Genomic DNA, 27,938 nt, shown 5'->3' on the forward strand with positions numbered 1-27,938 from the left:
GGCGAACCACCACAGTCAGCAGCCAGCTTCCGGCCCCTCATCCCGGCCGTCGCAAACAATACCAGCGATTCAGGAAGGGGCTGTCAGCTGCTCCGCCAATCGTCTGGAAGGTTCCCTTCAAGGCCTATAAGCCAACCTCAGCCCCGCTCAGCACTCTGTGCCAACTAGCTATCTGGCGTGCCACCTCCGCAGGTCACAGCAGGTTTCCGTTCACTCTCCTCGGCAAGACTTCTGACCCGCAGAGCCTCGCCCTGGTCTTGAACACCGCAGCTAGCGCGACCACGTTTGGTCCCCAACGCAGTTCCGCAATGCGTCGGGCTATGTCGCCGGAGGTGGTCTCTCTCCACCGAGCTGTCCCTGGCTATGCTACCCGGCTGCGCCCCCGCCTGCAGCTTTCATCCGATTATTCAGGGACCCGCCAGCTCCTCACCTCATCCTTTGTCCTCTCCTGTCTGGCCACTGTGTCGTCGTGGGAAGCGCCGCAAACTTCCCAGCAGCACCGCTTCCCCTTCAATGCCATGTCATAAGAGGCACCACTGTTCTGTCCGACTGCCGCCATCTTAGCTGGCGCGGCCTCCTGTCGCAGCCCGTCCTCCAGTATCTTGTGGCTTCCTGTAGCTGTACCTGCTCTGCCGCGCCTTCTCACCACCACCAGCTGCCGATTGGTTGCATCCTTTTATATTAGTGGACTTGAGGATTTTAAGCGGATAATGAGCTCTCAACCGGCAGAGCTGCACTACAGTGCAGCCATCTTGTCGTGCACTCACCAGCGCCCCCGAAAAGTATTTTTTGCTGAAATCTTCGCAAGATGGAAGACATACCACCTGCAAACTCTGTAGACTTGGCCCAGTCATAATCAGGTCAGTTGTGTTTTTTGGTGACAGTCCACTCAACTATGCTCTGCAGAGTGAATATATTTCAAAAGGTTTAAATATACTTGATTCCAGAGAGGATTTCAGTTCATTTGAATTGGCCAATCCAAATATTATGTGGGTCTCCAAGAATTCTTCAGGTAAAGGGCGATTTCACTTGGCGTCTTTTCAAATGTCCAATATGGCAAGTTTGCTGGAATGCTGACAGTGTCCAGACTACACCTTATTTGGCATGTTGGCTAGTGAATTCATCGTATCCTGTGTTGTATGTAGATTTAGATTCCGTATATAGGTTTCCTGATCTAAGCACTTATATAGGTACAATTCATATTGCCCTCATTTAGGCATAGAAAATTCAGCCCTTACTTAGGCATTGTCCATGCTAACCAAATACAGACATGGCCTCCTACATCCGTCCATCCACGTCACAACGAGTTCTTGGAAAACCGGACTCTTAAGCCTTTAGGAATTTCCCTTGCTTGGATATTGATTTCTCCAAGAACTCATTTAGTATGCATGAACATCTATTCCTTAGGGGTTCATTCATGACGTTCCGATGCCCAACTTTTACGTCAAAACAGGCATTCCTAAACACCTTCAAGGTATAAATATACCTGCACTTGCCCTGGCAAACCACGGTTCCGGCCCGATCCAGCTCGACTGCCTACTTGCGGTTCGCCACGGCAAGTTCGGAAGGAAATAGAGTTCCAGCCTGACGCACTGACCAGACGCTGTCATCCTCTTCGCAGAGAATCCAGCTCCAGTGTTTCCGACTCCCCTAGCGGGGTGTTAGATATCGAGACCCGGAAAAGAGATTCCAACCTCACAGATTCTAAGGTATGGAGCAGACTAGAACTTAGAGAAACTTTTGTCAACTCTTGGCAAAACGAAAACTATAGCTATAGTTAGCTATACTTTAGAAAACAGCACCTACTTCTTATCTCGTACTACACTTAGGTTAGGTACACTGGGAACTATTTAGAAGCATCAGATGAGTATCCACATTTTAGCCTGTGTTATTTATGTATGTATTTTAATTAATATATGTCATAGCTACAAGCCATGCTATTGCAGTATTATTTTATCTTACTGCTAACTCTGTACATATTGTACTTCACAGCCTGTCTTACGATTATAGCAGTTCATATCTCTTGCATGAGAAATAAGACTGTTCAATAAACACTTTTTATTGAAACGCACGTCTCTCTATTTCCGTGCAACTCTGTAGAAACAAAGCATGCACAATTGACTAAGTGAAACTGTTATCTATTGTTTCCACGGTTCTGAGATTGTTCCGACTCTAAGGGAAACAAAATTATCATGTTTATGCGGTTGTCAGAAACTAATCCCTTCTTGTATATTCGAGAAGTTTCTGGTGACCTCTGAGTTAGCTGGCACACACAAGTAATTAAGTTTAATGTACTCGATAGAGACATACTGACCTCAGCCCTATGTCAAATCTATAGTGTATATTATTCCAATGCGCAGAGCCTATCAGGGATATAGGAACTACACTACATGGCGCCCAATGGTTTGGTAAGGCACTAATTTTAACACTAGATACTGAAGTAACTCAGTTGTGCTTTTCTCAGAGACCCCTATTCATAATACTCCGTAAGACGTCTGGAGTGGGTAGGGATAATATCCGACATAGCTGAGTAGGACAAAACTCCTACGTATTAGCTGTTTGGTTTGTTCAACATTTAAGTATACAGAGTTCCAAAATATTATGCACCTTATCTTTGTTCCCTTGAAACTTGCTCTAAAACTTTCATTAAACAATGACCGAAAACAACACAAACGCCAATACTGGTGGAGCTGCGGTTGACCAAGTCACAGCAGCTTTTAATCGTACAGGTTTTCAAGAAACCGACGAGGATGTTATAATCATCCATCCAAATTTAAGGAGAGCCATCACTCTAAAACTTATAAAACATGGACTAACACCAAGAGGTTGTAGAGCAGTTTTGTGATAGAGGTACATGAATCTCACCAGAGGTACTCTATTCATGGATAGTATTCCCAGAATCAACCCCAGTAACACACTTGTTTCACTTCTAAAAGAAGATGATCCACCTGAGGAATATATTCCTTTTGAGGATATTGAAATTCCACTCACATACCAGGAGCATGAGCTCTGGTTTAAAGGCGCCCTAAAACATTACAATCACATTACCAGGCTCGGTCCACGAGGTAGACCAAGAGCAACATGGCCGATTTTAGCCGGCTACACACCTCATCCTGACATTGAAGAAATGTCAGATGTGGAACTACTAGCTCAACTCAAGGAGCTAATCAAAATCTACAAACAATTAGTTCAATATGTCATGCAGACTTTCACAGTCCAACCATCATTAACCATTCAAAATCCAGCCCTTCATCAGTGGTATACTTTAAAAATCACTCCACAGACTTTACACGCAGTCATGGGTAAAATGCCCACAAAACGTGAACAAATTCCATTCTGGATAGCTCAAAAAATTACTCAAATCGAAGCAGTACTAGCCCTTATGAGAAACACAGAATTCTAACAATCTGTTTACCAATGGGGATCACACCACATCTGGAAGACTGCACCACTTGAGGCACAGTCTCTGCTGCAATCTACACAAAAACACATGGTGTTCCGTCCATGGCGGTAATACCTGATGTCCTGAAACAAATTCAAAACGAATACGGGGCAGAGCCTGCTCTGAATTTAGGTATGAAGTTACTGAAACATTTTGACTAGGTCTCAACAATAATATTATCTAATATTAAAGGTAAAGCAGCATCAGTGGCAATCCGCCAGAAATTAAGGGAATTTGATGTAACAGAACAACCACAAGAACTAGCCAGAATAATTGAAAAATCCTATGAAGAATTAGGCAGACACAGTTTGGGAGGGAAACCAGTTAAACTGTTTGAAAGTCCTGAAAAGGCCTATACTAAAAACAATCCTACCTCTTCTAAAAAGAAGTGGGAAAATAACAAACAACATTCAAAAGAGAAAGATTCTCAATCCCGAGGTAGGTCTCCTCAAAAGGAGTCCTCTGAAAGGAGGTACAACCTCAGGAATAGGGATAGTTTGAGAAAACCAAACAGGTATCAAGATACTGATATACGTTTCTCTTGTACCTTTCAGATATCATCACAGACATCCGAAAGAAGAGGACGGTCAGAGAACAAAGAAGAACGCGTGAAGTCCAAAGACGATCAACACATTCAGAAAAACAAACAAAAACCTCAATTCTCCAAGAAGAAGGTAGCAGGTCTGATGATCAGACATGCCGAGGATTCTAAGAACACAACTAAAGAACAGAGAATGGGCTCAGACAATGTTGGACAGTGCAGCAGAAGTTACAGTAGCTCACCAGAACCTGAAGGGGCTTCTGGAGACAGTGGACATGAATGAGGACAATCAAGTTGAAACTGCAGACACCAGTGTAAGTTCTCCGCATAGGTTATATGAAATAACACTCCGGATGGAGGGAGACATACCAAGAAAAGTGAAAGCACTCTTTTGGGAGCATCTTTCAAGGGGTTATGATATACTTCTAGCAGAACGAGACTGGCCACCAGAATTTGTCAGAGAGTGCCCACATGGCGAACACATCATTATGCCAGCCTTCTCTAACAATGTTCCAATCCATTTAAAATATACTTATGCCAGGAAATGGGCAGTGGCCCCGGCCCCAGCATTATACAAGACTCATGTACGATGGGATGAGGACTCACCTCATCACAGAATCCAGTTAAAAAGTCAACCAGCTGCACAAAGGCAGTACCCAGTTAAGCAAGAAGCTAAAAACAGGTCAGGGAGATCTTAGATCAAGTTGAATACCAGGGGGTTATTGAAACATGCACCTCATCAATGAACAATCCTTTGTTTCCTGTTTCCAAACCAGACAATACATATCGTCTAGTTTTGGATTACAGATACCTAAACTCATGTTGTAAAACATTTGCAGTGCAAAATGCACACAGTACAGCAATAATGAATAACATTGTGCGTAAAAAGTACAAAACTACATTGGACATGTCAAATGGTTTCTTTTGTCAAAATATTGCACCTGAAAGTAGATATTTGACCGTTTTCTCAATAATGGGGACCCAGCGTCAAAAACAGCCCGAGGTTATTCTCAGCAAGAGTAACGGAGTTACTACAAATTTATGATGACGAGGCATTGTCATATGTCGACGATATATATCTGACAGACGATGACCTGGAAAGACACTTGAACAGGGTGAGCACCATTATATTGGGCTTCGCCTCTGAGGGTTACAAATGAAACTTTAAAAAGTCCAGAATTGCCCATCTCAATGTCCTTTTCCTAGGATATGAACTTTCAAGTGAAGGGAAAATCCTGGCAGCCAACGTTTTAGAAAAGTGTGCGCTGCTCCAACCTCCAAAAACGCTGAAAAACTTAGTCGATTCTAGGTTTCCTGAATTTTGGAAGAGCAAACATTCTTAACTACGCAGAGAGAGTTAAACCTCTCTACGAATTAATCAAACCTGATTTCAAAGACAAGAACCCACAGAAATTCTGCGTTCACTTCAAACAGACATGTTAGCAACTAAACACTTGCAAACACACGTAAATGTGCGCAAATTAGTGATCCGAATCATTTCGGGTCAATGCGGATTCACCTACTTAACTTTTAACGAAGGTGAAAAAGTACCCATTGCATACAAATCACACTTGTATACACAAGCAGAAATGAAATTCACTTCTACAGAAAAAATTCTGACAGCAGTTGAAACCGCTGTAGCAAAAGAAAGAGCCCTAGCACAGGGGAAACGCATAATGGTCGTGACTCCTGTACTAGCCTTAGAGGCAGTTACTAATGCTAGCATTCCGAATGCAAAAGCTTTACATCCGAGATGGATACAATGGGTTAATTCTCTTGCAGCAACTGATGTTGAATATGTTTTTGATCCTTATTTGAAAACACAAGCATTCCTGCAATACGAACAAGAATGTCCTCTGCCTACTGAAATTCTCCCTCTTGATCAGTACGAATTTATAATTTATACTGACGGATCTGCACAACCCGCTACGGGGAGTAAACAAGTTTACAGTGCAGCATGCGCAATCGTTAAAGGTAGTATGCGAGATGGCAAATTCAGACCAATGGTCACAAAAACGCAATCTCTAGGAGATTGTACAGCTCAGCGAGCTGAATTACAAGCATTCAAGATGGCACTTGAAAACACGGATCGCGAATTACCCACACTCATAATGTGCGATTCTTTTTATTGGGTTTAATCTTACAATGAATATTTACAGAATTGGCTTCAAAATGGTTTCAAAGATGCAAAAGGTGGCACAATCAAGCATACAATGCTTTGGGAAAAAGTAGTTCAGTTACGAAAAGGACTACAAAAGACTCACGTGATACACACGCTGAGTCATCAACGTGATGGCGTTTACGTTGAAGGGACTTCATTGGCTGATGAAGCCGCAAAAAGGGGCTGTGCAAACGGCTTCCGTAGCTGCAATCACTCGTTCAAAAACGAAAATAGACAGTGAAATAATGCTGGCTGTCAATGCTTAAAGCAAAGGCAGCGGTGCAGCGTTACCTAACAAATTTCCACTCATATATAATTGATGCGAACAATGTTCTGTTTGCTCGAATTCCTGGAGTGGGGGATAGGGTAATACCAAACATGGAACACAAATTAGGACTAATCCTAGCAGCACATGAAGGGATTGCCTCTGCCCATGCAGTTGTTTCCGCTACAGTATCATTATTAAAACAGAGATACTGGTGGCCATGCATTAGGAAACAGACCAGGAATTATGTTTTGGAGTGTGAAATATGGCAGAAGATGAAAGTCTTTACGGTGAAACGTCCTGCGCAGACGCCCCTGTTAATTTCAGATAAACCGTTAGCTTGCGTTTACCTGGACCACTGCGGTCCCTTACAATGGGATGGTAACTATAAATATATCATGGTCGCAGTGGATACTTTATCTAGATTCCTATGGATGTGGCCTCAGCGCTTGGCGGACGCTCGAACTGTTATAAAAGATTAGCGAGTCTTTATCGCCACATACACAATTGGCACACTACATTCTGACCAGGGTCCTGCATTTAGCTCTCGAGCTTACAAAGAAGCGAGGGCCAGTTTGGGCGTAGCATTGCGGTATTCTTCTACGTTCCATCCTGAGGGAAATTCTGTTGTGGAAAGAAAAAAACGGGACATAAAGCAGTCTATAACAGCTAGGGTATTAGGTTCGGGTGATGGGTGGGTCAAACACCTTTATGGGGTCCAGCGCGCACTTAATAATTTGCCAAGAAGTTCTCTAGGGGGAGTCACTTCGTATGAAGTTCTATTTGGAACTAGAATGTTGGTACCGGACCTTGATATGCAAGGCACAGTGATGGAAAATAAGACATTAGATATCAAAGATCGTTTGGCTGTTTTACAGGACTTAAATGAACTAAGAACAAAACAAAGCAACGTGCTCCTGAAGCCAACCATCACTGAGGGAAAACCGGCCGTCCCAGCAAGGCCTGTCTGGATCCCAAAGCTTGGTGATCTAGTCAGAGAAAATATTGCGGACAAGAAGGAATTTGGGCCTTCTTACAGACAACCAGTACCTGTCCTAGCAATCCACGGATCAAGAACAGTACTTTTGCCGCCCCTTGCTGGTAAAAAGGAGAAAAGATGTGTGTCCATCGACCTGATCAAACCACACTATGTGGCCGATACTAAGCAGTAGGCCAAGTGGATTCCACCAATGTAGCAGATGCACTCCGCTGGCTACAATCTAAGAGGTTCAAACTGAGAGACTCATCACCTTTGAAGATTCTGCAGTGAGAAGTAAAGGACTAAGCAACAAAGCTATGGCACTTGTCCCTCTTGAAACCCGAATAACAGTTCGGCCTGATACACATGTCTACAACGAAGTAACAAGTGATCAACTGGTTCCAGCGAATTCAACAAATCCTGATACAATTCCAACCATTGACAGAACTGCCTCTGGCCATTTCATGAACTTTGATACATTTTCTGAGGATCCAAGTGAGCCTGAAACGACGCCAGCAAAAAGAACTTTCAAAGAACAAGCAACAAACTTTCTTTATATCTCCTGAAAAAGACTTATCTGGTTTCACCATGGATTGAACTATGGACAGTTTTGGGAATATTCTTCTTTCTACCTTGGTTAGCTCTGGTATTAACTCTGGGTATGCTGATAAATGGAAGATATATTCAAATGGACACAGCAAGTAAAAGAGTGAACTTACTTCTCCAGCCACACAAATCATCCCATCGTGAAGCAAGAGACTTGTCAGCAGTGAATATCACAGCCGTTCCTATACATGATGGTATAGTTTGGGACCAAACTCAATATGACATTTTTTGCCCGTCTGAGCTTTTGAAGATTCCACATTTATTTAAGGTTTCATTAAATGACTTTATTACCTCTAGTACCTTTTCTGATGATTGGGACTTCGAGACAGTTAATAACATGATGTATGATCTAGAGATGTCTACAGTATTCACAAATCATGAATATTTAGAGGGTTCATCGGACTATGAACAAATGTATTGTTATAACCACTATGTTCATCATTTCTTGCATAAATCTGCAACGCCTAGAAATGTATTTATGTATAACCAATGGGAACATTGTCCGACACCTCCAAAGGGTAGCTCAAAAACTTTTGCAATGAAATTTCCATATTTTTCAGGCTACAATTTGTCTAAACCAGAAACGTTTTACTTTAAAAATGTGAACAAGACAGGAACGAAAAATATGTTAACCAATACGAAACAGATTTATTCTGCGGCCTTTATTGCCCAACAGTCTAGACAGGGTTTCGACTTTTGGAAAGACAACATTGAGAAAAGACTGTCTGGGGTACAAAAGATTGGCAAGTACAGGGGGTAGAACCTTTATTTAGGGCCTGTATCATCCCTGAGCAAATTATGTTTTTGAATGACACTGTCCAGCAAACGTCTTGCCTTGGATTAGCCAGGATCAAAGACATGAACACACCGACCATACCTGTACCTGCAAGTAATAGCACTACACGGGGGGAGGTCGACGTACATAATATTTTGCATCACAACAGAGCAGATCCAGAATGGAAAAAATGGTTGCTCTGGCCCACGGACACAAACAACTGTCAAGATCGATTCCTGAATAAAACACAGGGTTTCACTATCAATAGGCCAGACCCACGCTATGTTCAAAGACAGCATCCAGGGGTAGTAACAATATACAGTGTAGGGAAACTTTGCCTTGATTGGCTACAGAAAGCTACACTGAAGGATGTAAAACAACACTTAAATTTACTTCAAAAAGGTGCAGACCTTAGGGAATTCTTTCTAGGACCAAGAAAACAGCATCAAAAACGTTTCATATATGCCGGTATCTACGCTGCTTATAATGAAGCATGGAAGGTTACCCAAGCAGAGACTGCAGAACGAATTCGAGAAATTGATCGTATTAATCTAGAGAAAACTCTCACTGTAGGAGACAATGGGTTAACTACTCTGTCGTCCAGAATATATTCATTGGACAGCATTGTTTCTTCTGTCATAGACATCATGGAACAAGACTTGGTTATGTTGCAACATGGTCAGTGTCAACCACGTTCTATCATGCTATTAGGCTGGACGGTACAAAACTTGCGGGCAGGCTATGTGCCTTGGCGTTTAATCAATACTACGTCACTGTTTTCAGAATTCAATCTCACTGATAAACAGACCAGACTGGCACAAAGGGGAGCAGACTACACTATGCTGAGCATTGAAAAATTGGAAAAATTACCATTCACGGTGGCAGAAAAGCCAGCTACTGAGTGGATCATACATGGTAAAATTACTCTGCCTGTTACAACTTTCCATTTGCAATATTGCCTAAAACATATACCAGTTGGCAAATATGAAAGGTTGGGTAAAGGATACATCAAGACATCTTGGGAATTACCTTACACACACAGATGTTGGAGTGGGGAACGTGAAGTGTTTCTTAGCAGTGAAAACTGTGAACACACACTAAGCGGTTCTCTCCTTTGTCAGGGTATTAATTTACACGGGGCCTGTGATGGTTCCACTACAAACTTATCCTGTCACCTGCAAGGTTTACCGGCTGCAGTGATTAATCAAATTTTTGGCCAACTTTCTAATGGGAGTTATATTATGTTGAATGATCACAGCTGCTGTGGCATGTTGCCAGGTATTCCATATCTAGTTACGGTTACATCCAGGGTCACTTGCTGTATGCAAGTCTTGTTTCCACAAATAGACAGTCAGGGAGTCGCCCTTGTGGCCTTCACTGAACATCTCTTCTATACAAATTGATACTCTAAGCAGAATGAAAGCCATTCTTTTACAAAAAACAGTGCCATTGACCTCGGCCAGAGAAACCTATGATCTCCAAGTCGCAAGGACTTCTGCAGCGATACATACCCTTTTGTATACAAACTGCCCTGTACATTTCTCAGAAATGTTAGGTCGTATCTTAAACATGTCCGATACGAGCGGTATTGTACATGTATTTAAGAACGTGTGTGCAGGACTGTTAGCACCTTTTCAAGTAGTCCTCGGAAGTTTTCCAAACTTTGTGCACTCTGTGTTTGGCGGACTGCCGCTCCTTTTAACACTCATTGCAGGGATCCTATTTTTGCTCCTACTGCTACAATATGGCAAGCCAAATCACCAGCGTCACTCCAGGCACCATAGAGAGAGCTCTCTTGGAGATGAAGTGTCGTGAGCGCATCGTCCAAATTTTGGGTTTACCTCGTCAACGAGAATTAAATACGACATGCTTTCTGTCATTCAGACCAATCAGGCAAGATTGCATCTTACCTGTTCTACGCTGCCTGCTCTGCGGTGAAGAATGCGTGCTAGACATCTGTCTAACACTCCCATCAGTCATGCCTATGGATATCGATACTCAGCTGGACCCAGTAACGGCCCATGCTCTGTGTTGTCCCCAGCGGCTAGCAATCCTGATGATGGCATTCATTGAGATCTCACAGACGCAAACTGCCACTGCTGAGGTACGTGATGAAACAACAGGCACGCAGGTAACATCCGATTCGAACATTACTGATGCGACCAATGCTGAAGGCGATAGTTCACATCTATGTGCAGTTAATCTTCTAAACTAGGTATTCCAACTTTCACCTACAACGGTAGACACATTTTTGTCAACAGAAATAGAAGATTTCACGTTTTCTCCAGGCACACACACTGACTTTTGATTCCGGCACACAGTCTTCTGATGAGACTCCGAATTTGGCCTTCATTCTTTTCAGCCATTGGACTAACTTTGGAACTTTTTACCTACGATTAATTTTTTCTCTCCGAATTTGTATTTTTCATTTTTTGGCACAGTAATCTGCTCATGGTAGAACTACTCAGAGAACAGAATTCTTTGAAAACTTCCAGGGACATTATGCCACCTTGTCACATCAACAATTGATTTGTGTTAACCTGATATGAAATGGTTTCGCCCCCTTTTTCTTCTGTTTTAACAAGCCATTTCATCATTTGTATATATTTAGGATTCATTTTTGTTGGCATTTTCAATGAACGCATATGCTTAGAATGGAACATTGCTTTTGATATGTACAGCACCTTATGCATAGTAATGGGTTTGTAATGCATTTTTAGGACGTATGCTTTTTAGATATGTTTTAGCTCGTTTTCGATTATCAAGCGATATTCTCTTTTAGACATGTTTAGTATGTTTAGGATTTAGTAATGTCGTTCATACGAAACTGGAGTGGGTGTTGTGTGTAGATTTAGATTCCGTACATAGGTTTCCTGATTTATGCCCTTATATAGGTACAATTCATATTGCTCTTATTTAGGCATAGAAAATCCAGCCCTTATTTAGGCATTGTCCATGCTAACCAAATACAGGCATGGTCTCCTACATCCGTCCTTCCACGTCACAACGAGTTCTTGGAAAACCGGACTCTTAAGCCTTTAGGAATTTCCCTTGTTTGGATATTGATTTCTCCAAGAACTCATTTAGTATGCATGAACATCTATACCTTAGGGGTGCATTCATGACGTTCCAATGCCCGACTTTTACGTCAATACAGGCATTCCTAAACACCTTCAAGGTATAAATATACCTGTACTTGCCCTGGCAAACCATGGTCCCGGCACGATCCAGCTCGACTGCCTACTTACGGTTCGCCACGGCAAGTTCGGAAGGAAATAGAGTTCCAGCCTGAGGCACTGACCAGACGCTGTCATCCTCTTCGCAAAGAATCCAGCTCCAGTGTTTCTGACTCCCCTTGCGGGGTGTTAGATATCGAGTCCCGGAAAAGAGATTCCAACCTCGCATATTCTAAGGTATGGAGCAGACTAGAACTTAGAGAAACCTTTGTCAACTCTTGGCAAAACTAAAACTATATCTATAGTTAGCTATACTTTAGAAAACAGCACCTACTTCTTACCTCGTACTACACTTAGGTTAGGTACACTGGGGTAGAACTATTTAGAAGCATCAGATGAGTATCCACATTTTAGCCTGTGTTATTTATGTATGTATTTTAATTAATATATGTCATAGCTACAAACCATGCTATTGCTGTATTATTTTATCTTACTGCTAACTCTGTACATATTGTACTTCGCAGCCTGTCTAACGATTGTAGCAGTTCATATCTTTTGCATGAGAAATAAGACTGTTTAATAAACCCTTTTTATTGAAACGCCCGTCTCTCTATTTCTGTGTAACTCTGTAGAAACGAAGCATGCACGATTGACTGAGAGAAACTTATCTGTTGTTTCCACGGTTCTGAGATTGTTCCGACTCTAAGGGAAACAAAGTTGTCATGTTTATGCGGTTGTCAGAAACTAATCCCTTCTTGCATATTCAAGATGTTTCTAGTGACCTCTGAGTTAGCTGGCACATACAAGTAATTAAGTTTAATGTACTCGATAGAGACATACTGACCTCATACGGCGCAGAGGCTATCAGGGATATAGGAACTACACTACACCTGCATCTCAAGCAACAACTTTGAGATTCACTTCCAAGGAATAGGAGCAAATGTGCCAATGGCCAGTGTGCCGAGAACACAGATTATCTCATCTCAAGATGGAACTTGGCACTAAAGACTGACTGATATTTCTTGGCACCAAAAGTCTCTTAAATATTTTTCCAATAGAAAATGCTATTCAGGATCCCATGGTGAACCCCCATGTGCCCATGTAGGATTCCTGTCCTTCACCATATCGTGACTCTCCGACTCACACCCTGATCTCCCATGCACCTCTTTTCCCAAGGACTATGCAGTGCCAGTGAAGCACAGCAGACAGAAGGTACGGAGAGGCTGATAATGGACAGATCGTTAGGCCAAGAAGAACAAATGAAAATGTGTCAAAGTAAGGGATCTGGAAGAAGAGAAGAGGTGTTTGGATGACAGATGGCATAAAGGGACATTTTGGAGGAGTCAAGGGAGGATGAAAATAAAAATTAGAAGGAGTGGTAGATAAAAGAAGCACTGTGGAAAGGCAGAGAGAAAGGAGCGAGGACATGAGACTCCCTGAAAGCCTCAGACTTAAAAGGAGTTGTACGCCTGGTTTCAATATTAAACAAAATTTTCTGTTAATCGAACAATAGAAGCAGCAAAGGTTACCTTATGATGCATGGCCCTTTCTTTTGTAAAACCATTAAAGGCCACACAATCTACAGACCACTGTTTAAGCACAGGAGATGTGTAGCAGCATATTATACAGTGAATTAATTTTATTACATATTAAGTAAAAAGATCTTACCTTGGGCAATTTCAAGCTGTCGTTTTGCATCACCTAGCGCAGAAAACAAATCCAATTTGATTCTGGTCTCTGCGCTTAAGCTGTTTTCTAAGTGCTGTGTTTTATCCTGCATTGCTGAAAGTGCTGACATTAACACCTCTGTATCTTTTTCGTTTTCTTTATATTTACGCAATTCCTGAAAACAGTAAAAAAAAAAGTTATCATAATAATGGTGGTCTTTAGTGTACCTAAAATGTAATAAAAATAATTATCTACTGAAGTTTCATGCAATTTTCCAAATCAAAACAATCTAACTTTTGAGCCTGAAGAGTTGCGTGTGCACAACACTTTCATGAGTGCCCAAGAAGGCCCAGCCATACCAGCAGCAAGAGTTTTTTTGTTGATACCTTATGAATTCACATTTGTGCATTACCCACCAATCTAGAGGGTGTACCAAGAACTGCATTTAGTAAAAGAAATTTTAAAAAGTAAAACTGAGTGAATGGGTACATTGAATGATTTTGTAGTCCAGTTTAATTAAAACGAATTACACAGCAATCCATCCAATAATAAAGAAAAAAGCACATCAAACTAACAATAAAGCTCATAAAATGGTGGACAACTGTGCGTGCACTTTAATATGGAATTTTAAAAATAATATTAGCTTCAGACACATACACTCCTTGTCAGACCTGGCACCATTGGCGTGGGTCACCCTTCCATTTTTGTCTGTGCCTCAATGTATTTTTGTGCTGGTGTTAGCTGCTCAGGGCCCTGTGCCACTGCCATCCAGTGCCACAGGGCAAGTGCTCCCTAGGGGAAAATGTATTATGTGAATTGACTTCCATGTTTGGCTTATTTGGTTTACTATCAGTCCCTAGTAGAGTGCACCAGGGGTGCCGAGGGCTTGTATATCCAAATGCTGCTAGTGGGCTTGCAGCACTGGTTGTGCCACCCACAGAAGCAGCCTGGTAAAATGTGTCTAAGGTCTGCCATTGCAGAACCTGCATGCAGTCTGGTACTGTCATGCTGACTGGGCAAGTGTCCCCACTTGCCAGTCCCTAAACCTTCCCTTACCTTCATATTAGTCACCCCTATGGTAAGCCCTAGGGCAGGGTGCATTGTAAGGATAAGGTAGGACATGCCCTGAGGTGTGTGGCATGTCCTAATAGTGAATTACAGCCATTTTCGTTTTTCACTATTGTAAGGCTACCTGCTCTCCATAGGCCAGAATGGGCTGCTAGATTATAACACTCTATAATCCTAGCAGGCTCAGGAAGCATGGTAGAAATTCATGTTTAATATGCCTGAACTCAGAATAATAAAATACATCTTTTAGCAAAGGTTATTTTAATATCCTGGGTTTGAAAATGCTACTTTTAGAAAGTTAGCCTTTGCGTGCCTAACCATTTCAGTCCGCCTCTGGAGGGGAGGGCTATCTTCTTTGTGTGTAGCTTGAGTGACAGGGCTGGGAAGTTCCAGGAGACAGGCTGGGGCTGCCAGGTGGTGAATAGAGAGATTACACCAGGATGGGTGGGAGGAGTGCACCTTGACTCTGAATAGGGCAGTGCTCTGCCACCACAATGCTGGCTCCACCCCCTGGGGAGCGTCTGATGTCTCTGCCCTGCCTGCTGAAAGAAGAAGCCAGAGTCCCAACAACAAAGTGCTCCTCACTGAAAAGAACTGGACTGGGAATATGCAAAGGCCCCCCTGGCCTGTAAAGACAAAAGAAACTTGGTACAAATGTAGGAGCCCTGCTCCTAAGAAATCAGATCCTGATTGAACCACGAAGAAACTCTGCCTGACCAGAAGGACCTGGAAGAAGCTGAAGGAGGAGTAACTTTCCCTAACCTGGGGGATTGGCCTGCAGTTGGTGCCTTGCTGAGAAAGGAGAGGAAAAGACTAAGAGAGACTTTGCACTTTGTTTTTCAACAATCTCCAAGGGCTTGGAAGAAGAGCTTGCCCCCTGACCTGAGTCCCAGGACCATTGGACTCATCTGCCTTTCAAAACGGAGTTGCCTGGACAATTCTTGCTTGTTTCCCGCTGGATTTGGCCCCAGTACGACTCGTACCCCATCCGCCGCGAAGCAATGTCTTTGCCGCCCGGCACCGTGTGTCTACGCTGATTCAAAAGCGTTAGTACGCACCATATCCCTCCCGGCCGCATCGCACCTAACCTTCCCCGCCGATTCGAGACGTACAACCCTGGCTGCCTAAATCCTGTACGCCGGACCCAAGCTTCGCTCTCCCGCAGGTACGGTCCGTACGCTGCTAACGTACTACACCGTGCCGTACTCAGAGCCGAGAAGCTGCATCACGCTGATCCTCCCCGTACGCTGTACGGCGCCGAGAAGTGTCGCCGAGAAGTGTCGCCGCCTATCCGCACCGAAGGTATGGCTCGAACGCCACGGACTCTGCAAGCTGATCCGGGCCATCCGCACGTATCCCTGAAGGTTCCGTACCAACGTCGCGTCCCGACGCCGCGACCCGTCCAGCATCTGAATACGCTGCCGAACTACGACCCGGACCCATCAACTTGTCCCGCACTGTCTGTCGCGGACCCCACTAACTTAAGGTACTCTGTTCTGTTCGCACCGCAGCGTGCATGTTACGGACCCCGGAGTCCGCTCCGATTGTTTGACTCGTACTTTCCTTGTTTTTAATGCCGACGAGTTGCACATCCAGGTACGAACCGTACAAAGCCTGAAAAGAAGCAGAATTGACTAAAAGAAGCCTATTTTTGTATTTTAAGCCTTTTTACAAGAACATTGAACTTTAAAATAATACTGTGGTCATTTTATTCGTTATTCTGGTCTTGTGCTAAGCCTTATATAAAGGAAACGATTTTTGATACAACCTTGACTGGTGTCCATTTGTGGTGTGTCATTGTATTACTGTATGTGTTCACAAATGCTTAACCTAGGACGCCCTGAGAATAGTCTTGACTGCTTGCGCCACACTACCTAAAGGGTGAGCAGGGTTTTTTTGAAAGGGTGATCCCCTTACTCTGACTTAGAATTGAGAGTCCCTGCTTGTCGCAAGTGCATACCTGTGCCAACTAGAGAATCCTAATTCTAACACTCCTCCTGCATCAATAACGTTAATTGCTACCCTAGCACATTTTGAAGGACCTCACCACCCTTCTGTACAATGACCAAGCACTCAATATGTAAAAAGACAGAACAGGCTTTAAAAAATCTTCACTTTTGATCCAAAGATGTCAGACAGCACAGCAAAAAATGGCCAGGACGTGGTTAACTCAACAATTACATTTTATCGTTCAATTACAAGCTTGTTGCAAAATTGATTGATCTTCATGGCATTGCCCCAATTTTACCACCACATATTTCCATTGAATGTGGCTGCATTTTTTAGTCTTCGTGTATTTCTCTAGCTATACTGAGTTTATTTCTATACAATTATACTAATAAAAATTTGAGTTGCAGACCTGCCAACATTTCACTGTGTGTGGCGGGGGAGTGGCCCTGAAAGGGGGGGCTTCATGCCGAGAACTGCTTCTGGAAGAAGCACTCTGCCCCGGCACCCATCCTTGATTGCCTCCCCTCGAGGAAAAACCACAACAAAAAAACAAATAACAAAAGCTTGCATAGGCTGCAGACGATGTCCTGGGGTCTTTTCACACTTCTTAATTGACATCAGCTTCTCGGAGCCTCCCAAAACAGCTAAAAAGCAACTATTGTGCAGTGGTCTCCAGAAGTTTCCCTCCCACCGTGTGAGGGCAGTTGATATTGTGTGGCACACTGTAGCATGGTGTGAGTTGGAAGGTCTGGAGATGTAATGTATCTGTAAACAGATTTTGATATTATTAAATTGTACTCCTACGATGCTCCCTGCCTGGTTACAGCCTTTTTAAGCCAACAAGCTGGTTAAAACGGTTGTAACTTGACTACGCATTTCAAATGCTATCTAGCCATTTTAGAAACAGACTTCTTTATGCCTGGCATTGAGTAATAGCTTTATTTATGATCTAATCATACTTGGTAATTGCACTTCTAAAGGTCCTGCAGCAGTCATTGGTTACCAGGGAGTATATGTGGTGTGTACCGTTGTATACCATTGGTGTCCCAATGCAATTGAGCTAGATATAGATAAACAAATTAATGCATTTCTACACTCGCCTCTGCAAGGGTAACTAGGATGAGTTATCGAAGCTTAATCCAGAAGGTTGTAGCACATTTTGAAGTCACTACGGGTCGCACACTAATCTCGCTCAAACTCAACGTTAGGCAGGTTTTCAGATATTACTTTCAAAAACAGGATTTTATTGACTGGTACCAAAAAACAAACAAATAAGAAGCAATAAGGACTTATTACCACAGGGTCCCAAACAGATTCACAGCGCTTATGCGGTAAAGTACTACAAAGTACTATAATCATACCCGGATCTATGAGAGCCAATGGAATATTGTTCTACTGTGAGCTTGAGATCACAAGTCCTCTGCGGTTTCCAGAAATCTTCGAGTCCGTTTTCTTTTTTACCCTGGATAACGTTTCTCAAAGACCAAAGGTGCCAGGCATAATAATACAAACGCAGTAGGATTCCACTATACTTTCTCTCACTTTCTAAGTAGCCAATGCTAAAGAGGTGAGAAGGTTTCAGCCCATATGTTTGACGAACAAAAATCTCACGATGCCAAAAAGTCCACCATCTGAAAGTGAACTGGAATTTATAAACTAAAGAAATGAGCAATAAAAAGAAAATGGTCCAAAGTAAATTATCCATGGTCACCAGAGATCCAGAGGTTGCTGATAAGGAGGGAGTGAACACAAGGAAAGAAGGACCAGTTACAGCTCACAATGGATGCAGAGTTGAAGTTAGAGAGGAAGATGGGGAATGAGGGAGTATTAGAACTGAAAGCGCATTAGCATCCAAAGAAGGTCCAATGGTGTACTTAACCTTTAGAGCCTCTATCGTTTAACTGGCTGGTCAAACATATTTTGGGTGTCAAGATCACAAAGGTCACATCCTGTATATAGGAAAATAGGATTTACAGTCACAGCTTTAAACCACAATATTTCCAAAAACATAGGTCATAGATGGATGGTTAAAACTTCTTCCTTCTTCAGAAACAGGGTGCAAGACCCAGTCAATGTCAAACGCCCCGAGGACTTGCAGTGAGAAAAAAACACCCATGTGTTTCTATCAATACGGGAATGCAGTTTGCTTCAAAATCAGAAGAGTTGACAACACACACATTAGTTCCAATAAGCATAAACCTGTTGTATACTTCTAACCGCAGATTCCTCACCTTCAGATTATTATCTAGGCTGGATCCAAACAAATTCACAGCAGTGCTCCATCGCACCACTTAGTGGCACTCTGCGGCTCCACGTTGGCATCATTCCACCCCAGAAGTGAAAGAGTGGAGCTGCATATAAGCGTCATTCCTGCGCGTCGACGTCAGTTTCTTGCTGGACTCTTTCACGCCCTCAGATGTCAAGAATGAATAATAACAGTGTGCAGATTTCTAATTTGGGACCTATTTAGGTGGTTAAAATAAGGCCAGTCCACAGACTAGGAAGTTGAGACGGTGGTGAGGAATTTTTAGTTAGATGGAGTACCCACCAGAAGGACTATGTTACTTTCCCTATAAGCATCTGTTTATTGCATGTAGTGCTGTAGATTCCCATGATCTGCATACTTCTGCCCCCTAATGTTTAGCTCAGACGTTTGCAAGTCGTTTTATTTCTTCAAAGCAGTCTTTCGAGTCACAAGGTCCTCCTCTGCTCGTGAATGCGCATGGGCACTGTCTCAATCAATCAATCAATCAGGAAATTGTGAAACGCAGCTACTCACCCGCGAGGGTCTCGAGGCGCTTGGGAAGGGGAGGGGAGCTCCATTGAGTGCTGGGGTCAACCGAAGAGCCAGGTCTTGAGGTCCTTCCCGAACTGGGGCGATGTAGGTGCTTGACGAGGTGGAGGGGAGGTCGTTCCAGGCCTTGGCTGTGAGGTAGGAGAAGGACTTCCTCCCATTTTGGTGTTGTAGATGCGTCGGATGGTGGTCAGAAAGAGGTCGGGTGATCGGAGGTGTCTCTTCGGTGCGTGGAAGGAGAGGCGGTTGTTTAGATATGCTGGTCTGATGTTGTGGAGGGCCTTGTATGCGTGGGTGAGGAGCTTGAAGGTTATTCTTTTTTTTGATGGGGAGCCAGTGGAGATCTCGGAGGTGTTGGGTGATGTGGTTGTGATGCGGTGTGTCTAGGATCAGTATGGCTGCGGTGATCTGGACAGTCTGGAGTTTTGCGGAGGAGTTTTTTGTTGATTCCAGTGTAGAGGGCGTTGCCGTAGTCTAATCTGATGAGGGTGTGTGTGATTGTTTTTCTGGATTTGGGTGGGATCCATTTTAATGTTTTTCGGAGTGTGTTGAAGCAGGTTGAGGATATAGTGTTGATCTGATTGTTCATCGTGAGCTATGAGTCAAGTATGGTGCCGAGGTTCCGTGCGTGGTCTGTAAGAGTGGGGGGCCACCAAGTGTCGTCCCATGCTGAGGCGGTGGAGCCGAGGATGAGGAATTCTGTTTTCTCTGAGTTGAGTTTCAACCACCTGTTCTTCATCCAGGTGGCGACGGCTTTCATCCCTTCTAAGAAGTTGTGCCTGGTGATGTTGGGTTATTTGGTGAGGGAGAGGATGAGCTGGGTGTCGTCGGCGTAGGAGACTATGTTGAGCCCGTGGTTTCTGATGATGGTTGCGAGGGTGGTCATGCAGATGTTGAAGATGGTGGGGCTGAGGGAGGATGCCTGGGGCACTCCACATCTGGTCTCTGTAGGTTCTGAGAGGTAGGGCGGGAGTCTGACTCCCCGAGTTCTGCCTGTGAGAAATGAGCATACCCAGTCCAGGACTTTTCCGTGGATGCCAGTGTTGTGGCATCTGGTGGCAAGTGTGCGCTGGGAGACAGTGTTGAAGGCAGCTGAGATGTCCAGTAGGATGAGGGCTGCCGTTTGTTCCTGGTTGAGGAGGGAGCAGATGTCGTCAGTGATGGCGAGTAGGGCGGTCTCGGTGCTGTGGTATCTGGATTGGGAGATGTCCAGGATGTTGTTGGCTTCCATGTAATTTGCTAGCTGGGTGTTGACCAGCTTTTCGATGACCTTGGCTGTGAATGGAAGCAAGGAGATGGGCATGAAGTTCTCGAGGTCTGTCGGGTCTGCAGAGGGTTTCTTCAGGAGGGGGTTGACTTCGGCGTGTTTCCAGTCGTCGGGGAATGAGGCGGTTTTGAGGGAGCAGTTGATCGTCAGGTGTAGTTTGGGTGCGATGGCCGTGCCAGCTCTGTGGAAGATGTGGGGTGGGCAGGGGTCTGAGGGTGCTCCGGACTGGATGCTTGGTTGTTGAAGTTGTCGTAGATCATCTTAATCTTGAGGTGAAAAAAGGTGCGGAGTCTGTTGTAGAGGTCTTGGGATGGTGGGACGTCGGTTGTTTCGCTGTTGGGTTTGGCGAATTCCTAGATGATGGAGAAGATTTCTTTGGTGTTGTGGGCGTTGGTGATGATTATGTCTTGGAGAACTTAATCTTTGTGAATTTGGTGAGTTGGTGATGTGCTGTGGTGGCTGCTATGTAGGTGGTGCATATTTCTGGGGTTCTGGTGTTCCTCCATGTTTTTTCATGTCGTCGGCAGGTGTGCTTTGATTCTTGGAGTTCAGGGGGAACCAGCTTGCTTTCTTTCTTGAGGGGGGCGAGAGTGTCGAATCAGTCTGTGATCCAGTGGTGGAGGTTGGGTGTCACAGTGTTAGCGTGTTGATGAGGACAAAGGTGAGCTAGTCTTCGGTGACTTTGTTCCAGCTTCTTGGGGGGAGGCAGTGGGCGTGTTTGTGTCCAGTGGGTTTTCTGAAGGAGAAGTGGATGCAGTGGTGGTCTGTCCAGAAGAGTCCGTGGTGTGGCTGTAGGAGATGCAGTTTCCTCCTGCTTCCTAACTGTCTCCATTATTAGATTGTTTTTCGCCCAACGGCTGAGAGTAAGGATGGAGTAGTGAACACAATAAAGATAGTGTCCATGCATGTTGAAAGAAAGCAGTTAAAGTACGAGATGCCTGTAACATACACTGGCTTCCGGGAAGGAGGTTGGGAGCATGTGAATTTACCGCACTAAATGCAACTAACAGATGCTTACAGGGTAATTAACAATAGATTTGTAGCATATGTGGCTGTAGATACAGATGCTCTGCATTAACTGTAAAGCAGTACTCCCCTAAGTGGTGGCCAGAGCAGAGGACTGGAACAAGATCCTCAGAACAGTTTGACCAACTCTGCCTTGCTCTTGCCTTGCTCTCTGCCAGGATATCCACACAGTAAAGTTTTGTAAATGTGTGTGGAGTGGAGCACATGGCACCTCTACAGATATAGGCTGTGGGCATGTTCCCCAGAAAAGCTCTGTTTGTGGATGTAGTGTGGCCCGGGCTGGACGGCAGGGTTCTTTAAGCTTTAGCATAACAGATTTGGATGCATTCACCTGGCAATCCCTGCTTTGAAAATGGCGTGGCCTTTACAAGACTGTGAAAAAGCTACAAAGAGTTGTTGCGTTTTACGTACAGTCTTGGTCCTATCTATATAATACATAAGTATGCTTAACATCAAGCATATGGGGTGTGGTTTCAGCTACAGAGTCAGGTTGGTGAAAAAAGACTTTGAGCTCACTGGTTTGATTAAGGTGGAAAGGGGAAACCACCTTAGGAAACAACTTAGAATTGGTTCTAAGAACCACTCTGTCTTTGTGACCTGGAAAAAAAGGTTCCTGAAGTGCAAGGGACTGCAATTTACTGATGTGTCTAAGAAACATGATTCCTATGAAGAAGGCAACCTTCCAAGAAAGGTACTGAAAAGCACCTGAATGTAGTGGCACGAAAGGGGGGACCCATACGTCCCGTGAGGACAATACTAAGCTGCTGGACTGGTACAGGAAGCACCTCTGGTGAAATTACACATTTAAGGCCCTCCATTAATGCTTTAACTACAGGGATCTTGAAGAGGGAAGAGTGTTCCCTGTTCTGAATATATACAACAATTGCAGTCTGGTGTTGCCTGACTGATGTGTAAGTTAACCCCTTGTTCTGGACAGTATGGGCGATAGGGTTATTGTGGTGAGTTGTACACTAATGGAAAAAAGCTCTCACTTGGCAACATAACATGTGTACGTAGTGGGCCTACAGGTCTCTGTAAGCACGTCAATGCGCTCGAGTCAAACCACGGTATATGTTTGATGTGGAGACCCTGTAGATAAGGTGCCAAATACACTGGTCTGTCATGTTGTTGAGGCGTGCCCCCCCAGCCAGCAATAGATGTGTCCGTGGTCATAGTCACTTGTGAAACTGGGTCTGCAAAAGGCCCGCCATGCAACAAATTGTTGCAGTTCCAACACTGCAGTGAGCGATGGGCACTGGCCCTTACCAACACTACGTTGGCTGAGAGGCACTTCTGAAGTGGGCGCATATCGAGTCTGGCATGGGGCACTATGGCGATGCATGAAGCCTTCATTCCTACAAGGTGAACAACTGCTAACTGAAAGTTAATGGAGCGGTTGAAAAAGAGGCAGAAGCTGTTGGAATGCTTGCACTCTTATAGGGGCGGTGGAAAACTTTGCCCCAGACTAAGTTGAGGACTGCCCCTAAAAAGACCTGGACTTAAAGGGGCTCTAAGTGGGACGTTGTGGTGTTTACACTGAGCCCTAGGCAGTGTGGAAGGGAGACTGCAGTCTGGGTGAAACTAGACATTCCTATCTGTTCGCACTCTTGATCAGCCAGTCATTTAGGTAAAGGAAGATGTAAATTTCTCACCTTCTGAGGTGAGTGGCTACCACCGCTAAGCACTTCATGAAGACCCTTGAAGCCCGGGTGACGCCAAAGGGGGGCACTTTAAATTGGTAGTGTTGACCACTTACCATGAAGCGTAGCTAGCACTGGTGTGCTGAATTATTCTGCAAGGGAAAGTAGACATTTTTCAGGTCTAGGGTGGCCATGAAGTCGCCTTGCTGCAGCAGGGAGATAACATCCTGTAAGGTGACCATGTGGAAGTGTTCTCACATGATGCATCTGTTGAGAGGACAGAGATGAGGACTGGTCTGAGAGATCTGTCCTTCTTGGGAATGAGGAAGTATAGGGAGTAGACATCTTTCCCTGGTGCTGCTGGCGTATTGGCTATATGGCACCTTTGGACAGAAGCGTTTGAACCTCCTCTTCCACCAGCGTGAGATTTTCTGGGCCATCGGTCTATGGTGGTCTCTTCCCAATGGGGAAGAAGACACTGCTGTCTCCTGACAGGTGTCGTTTGATCGCGTTAGATATAAGGCAAGTCAATTTTCTGAGGTAGAGGCTCCCTTACAAAGGGCGTCTCTGCTTCAGCCTTTGGAGTTATGCACTACAAATAAGCCACGCATAAAGCACCTGCTAACCTATTGGTGGAAGCGCTGCTGCTGCCTATGGTAGGACAGGGTAGGTTCTGGGGAAGTGGCTTTTGAGCCCCCTTTTAGCTGCTGTCTCCAAGAGGAGCCCCTGCCAGAGAGAACCTGTAAAGCACCCATTGCCGTAGAGGTCTCTGCATTTTCAAGCATGGTGTTAACCTGCGGTCCGAACAGGTGTTCCCCAGCAAATGGTAGGTTCATGAGGTGCTGCTGCACCTCTGGCTTGTAGCCAGACACCACGGAGCCAGCAGTGGTGCTGCAGGATGACTGTGGCATTCACTTGCCTTGCCGGTGTATCCGCTGCATTCAAAGCACACCTAATGGTTCTATCTGAGATGGCCTTACTTTTCTCAACAAGCTCCTCCCCACTCATGAGTTACTGGTCTGGGATGTGTTGCAGAAGCCACCACTTCATCTCCTCCCAGTGGGCTCTATCATATCTAGAGAGAAGGGCTAAGGAATTGGCGATGCGCCAAATGCATGCCACTCTCTTCCCACAGCATCTATCTGCTTACTCTCCTTGTCAGGAGGCAGAGTGTCTCCAGTGTCTTGGGCTGCTGCCCTCTTCTGAGCAATAGTAAGTATTTACAAGTCAGGTGGGGCATGACTCCTGAGGTGGATCGGGTAGTAGGGGGCTGGTTTATAGTTTTTCTTGATGCGTGGTGTGACCAAACAAGATTTTACCAGGTTCTGGAAAATTTCACAGGCAGATTTTTATTTTTTTTTTTTTGAAAACCTTTATTGACATTTCAATAAGAACAAGTATGGGCCTACAACCCCCCGGGGCCGGCCGCTAAGCAATCAGAGCAAAAACGGGCAAGTATAAACACAGGCAGCACTTCGGGGAGCAGAATCGTAATGCTAATACTGTGAACAGCGTAAGTAGGGCACCAGGAGAAAAAGGTTTTCATTTTATAATGAAACAAGGCAGAAGGATCAGGTGACAAACAATTTTCAAACAACGATCACAGGTATGCAGAGTAATAGACGTTAGCGATTTGCAGCAATCTATTAGGTCAATGGCGCAAACACAAGAACATCAGGATGGGGAAGAATATCATAAACAGTTGCGCCCGCAGTCCCCCGCCAGAACTCCCCGAGAACACCCCGGAAGTTGTGGAACACATGGAACGGCAACGAGTCATAGCAAAGGAGGTGTATCACGCTGATCCCAGAAAAAGAAAAACAAAAAGAATCAGAGAAGAAAAAGGAGGCCATGGAAAAGAGATGAAAGAGTACAGAATCCCCTCCCCCAACCCCCCACCCTGCACCTCTGCAGATGAGTACGGCCCCCCCCCCAGCAGTGTGCCTGTCGCCCTGGAACCAGACCCGAAATATAGGAGAAGAGAGAAAAAGAAGTAGGAAAAGAACCCCACCAGACGGGGGGGTAGAGAAAGTATTAATAAACTGGAGGAGGGCCTTCAAAACATACCCCCGGCTTCTCCCTCCCGCACGGTAAGTTTCCCCCAAAGTGAACAATGAACAGCACAAAATCAATCTTCTCAAAGCAAGATGGGGAGCATTATGCACCTATTATGCTAGTAGCTATGCCAGGAGAGCACGCAACCCCTGAGCCCGCCCGTCCACTAGATGACCACCCCTGAAGGATCAGCCTTATCCCTGACCACTCTTTGGAATTCTGCCCATGCCAACCCCTCGACCCAGCACCATATCCAATGTTCCTAGGTAGGGGAGTGTCCAAAAACGACCGAGAAGCGACGCACACAGGTGGGGTGGAAGTCTCTGAGCATCAACACAGTCCGCCGCGTGGAGAAACAGGCTTCCCAGTGCTGCCCTAGGATCTGCACTGCACTCAAGGTCCAGGAAGGCAGAAGCAGCCAAAGCAGACATTAGTTGCTGGAGTTGTCCCTGGGTCGCAGGAGGGCACGTACGGGACGAGGCCACCACATCCCACTCAGGTCCAACGCCTCCGGGACAGATCAGGCCCTCAGCAGGACGAACACACTGTAGCATACTGGCCGGGGCGTCCAGCTGTGCACTAACCTCAGGGGTGGCCGCCACAGTGTCCTCCTGCGCGCAGTGTGGGTAGTCCCTGTGTACGTGCGGACAGGCGGGCCGCCACTGCCCCAACGCTGACGCCACACCGTCGAGCTTACTCCCCAAGACCCCGAAACCATGAACCAAGGAGGAGTGAAGAGCACCAAGGGCCTCGAGGAGGTCGCCGTACCCCAGCACAGCTCTCTGCGATCGCGCCGCCACACTCCCAAAAGTCGCACTCTCACAAGCCCGCTGCGACCCAGCGGACAGGATGGTAGGCTTCATCGCAACAAGATGGCCGCCAAGTATGCCCGACCCTCACCGGGGCCGGGACCCTGGGACAAGCGCCGCGATGTCCACGTCGCTGGTGACCGGGTTCCGGGGGCAGGCAAAAAGTTATCCGTTGCGTGGCCACGGGCAACAGTCGTCCCCACCACGGACCAGCTCCCGTAAAAAATCCGGGGGCGGCCCGCAATGATCAGGGCAGGATACGGGCGGCGGCCGGGCAGCGCACCATCAAAGGCAGGGGCAGTCACCGGAGGATCTGAGAATTGCACCCCCGGACATGCACTCGGTCCGCTACGCTTGACAGTAAAGATGACCACGACGAAATGTAGGCCGAGTTTGGCACCGCTCCGGTGGGCCGACTCCACCCAGTCACAACAGGCCGCTGTTGTTGAACTGCCACCCGGCCACGGCGTCCACTCGAGGTCCCGGCTCCAGGGCCGCACAGGCCGCAAAGTTCAAACGCACATTTCTCCGGCGATACCGCAGCCAGAAACCTCGGAGTCACACAGTCGGGTGCCCCTCTCCTTCAGAAACACGACCGCGTAGCACAGGTTGAGGATCTCGTGCAGGATATCCGTGCGGGATGCGGAGGTTCACGGAGCCGGGAGTCTACGCTGCCGTCCCGGTCGCCATCTTGGCTCCTCCCCTCTTCACAGGCAGATTTAATCATTCCCTTGACCACTGGGAGGTACTGGGCTGATCTCAGTCTTTGGGAGCATCCCCATCAAGAAGTCATCCTCTTCTTGGGGAACGTACATCTCAGCCTTATAGGAGGCAGCTGTGCGTTGGTTAACGCTCTGGTATGCCGTAGTGTCATCTGGCAGGGAGGCCCTGACTGGAATGTCCTCTAGTCTGGATCGGTCTGAGGGTCCACATTGCAATCCTCCAAGGGATTTTCTGAGGCAATAGGGTAGACTGGGACGAAGTCCTCAGCCGTGGAATAAAGGCAAGGATTGCTGGTGTCAGAGTAAGCCTCTCGGGACCCCTGAGGAGAAGGCTTATGTGGTGAGGTTGTGTTGGAGGAGGTGAAGGTGGTGGTAAAGGAAGTGAAAGAGAAGTGAGAGCTCTGTTCTTAAACCTCTTGGGGGGAAAAGAGTGGCACATGAGCGTTCGTGGCAGGACTTCTATAAATCAAACCTGTGTTTATTTGGTAGGGCCTTCTCCAAGGTGGCAGTCTTGCCTGTGGGTGGGTAGATGATGATCATACTCTACCATTCATCCAGCTCCTGCTGCTGCCTCTCAAGGATAGGGCATTCCTCAAAGTCTAAAGTGGAGGTTTTCGGAGCAGACAGTGGTTTCAGGGCCGACAGCAGATGCTGTGGTGCAGGTGGAGTTTTCCGCTTCAATGATGGAGTAGACTTCGAAGGTTCGGTGCAGACAGGTGTCCTCGGACACCAGGCTAGTGGAGTGTCATGGCCCTGGAAGGGTCATTTCACAGCTCTGAAGAATTGTTTTGGCGTCAACCAATGCTTGGAAGCAGTGGCGCACTTGAAGCTGGCACGGGGCTCGGCACGGGGCTCTGCACTTTTACCCCGTTGTGGCCATTTCAGATATTTTAGAGGGGTTGGGACATTGACAGAACTCAAGTGAGGTATGGTCTTCAAGCGTGGCCTAGAGCCAACTGAGGTAGAAGGAGCATTCTTGGGTGTGTCTTCATCT

General features: G+C 45.6%; 1 protein-coding gene across 2 annotated transcripts in view; it reads right to left on the minus strand.

Annotated features, from left to right (window-relative positions):
* The window catches only part of MACO1 (macoilin 1), a 282,509-nt gene that overhangs the window by 37,806 nt on the left and 216,765 nt on the right, over positions 1-27,938 (minus strand). For both annotated transcript variants that reach the window (XM_085647812.1, XM_085647813.1), the window contains exon 10: positions 13,614-13,788. In XM_085647812.1, coding sequence (XP_085503938.1) covers positions 13,614-13,788 — 175 coding nt within the window. The remainder of the gene's footprint in view (positions 1-13,613; positions 13,789-27,938) is intronic.

This window comes from Triturus cristatus, chromosome 3_2 (assembly GCF_964204655.1).
Source record: "Triturus cristatus chromosome 3_2, aTriCri1.1, whole genome shotgun sequence".
Lineage (NCBI taxonomy): Eukaryota > Metazoa > Chordata > Amphibia > Caudata > Salamandridae > Triturus > Triturus cristatus.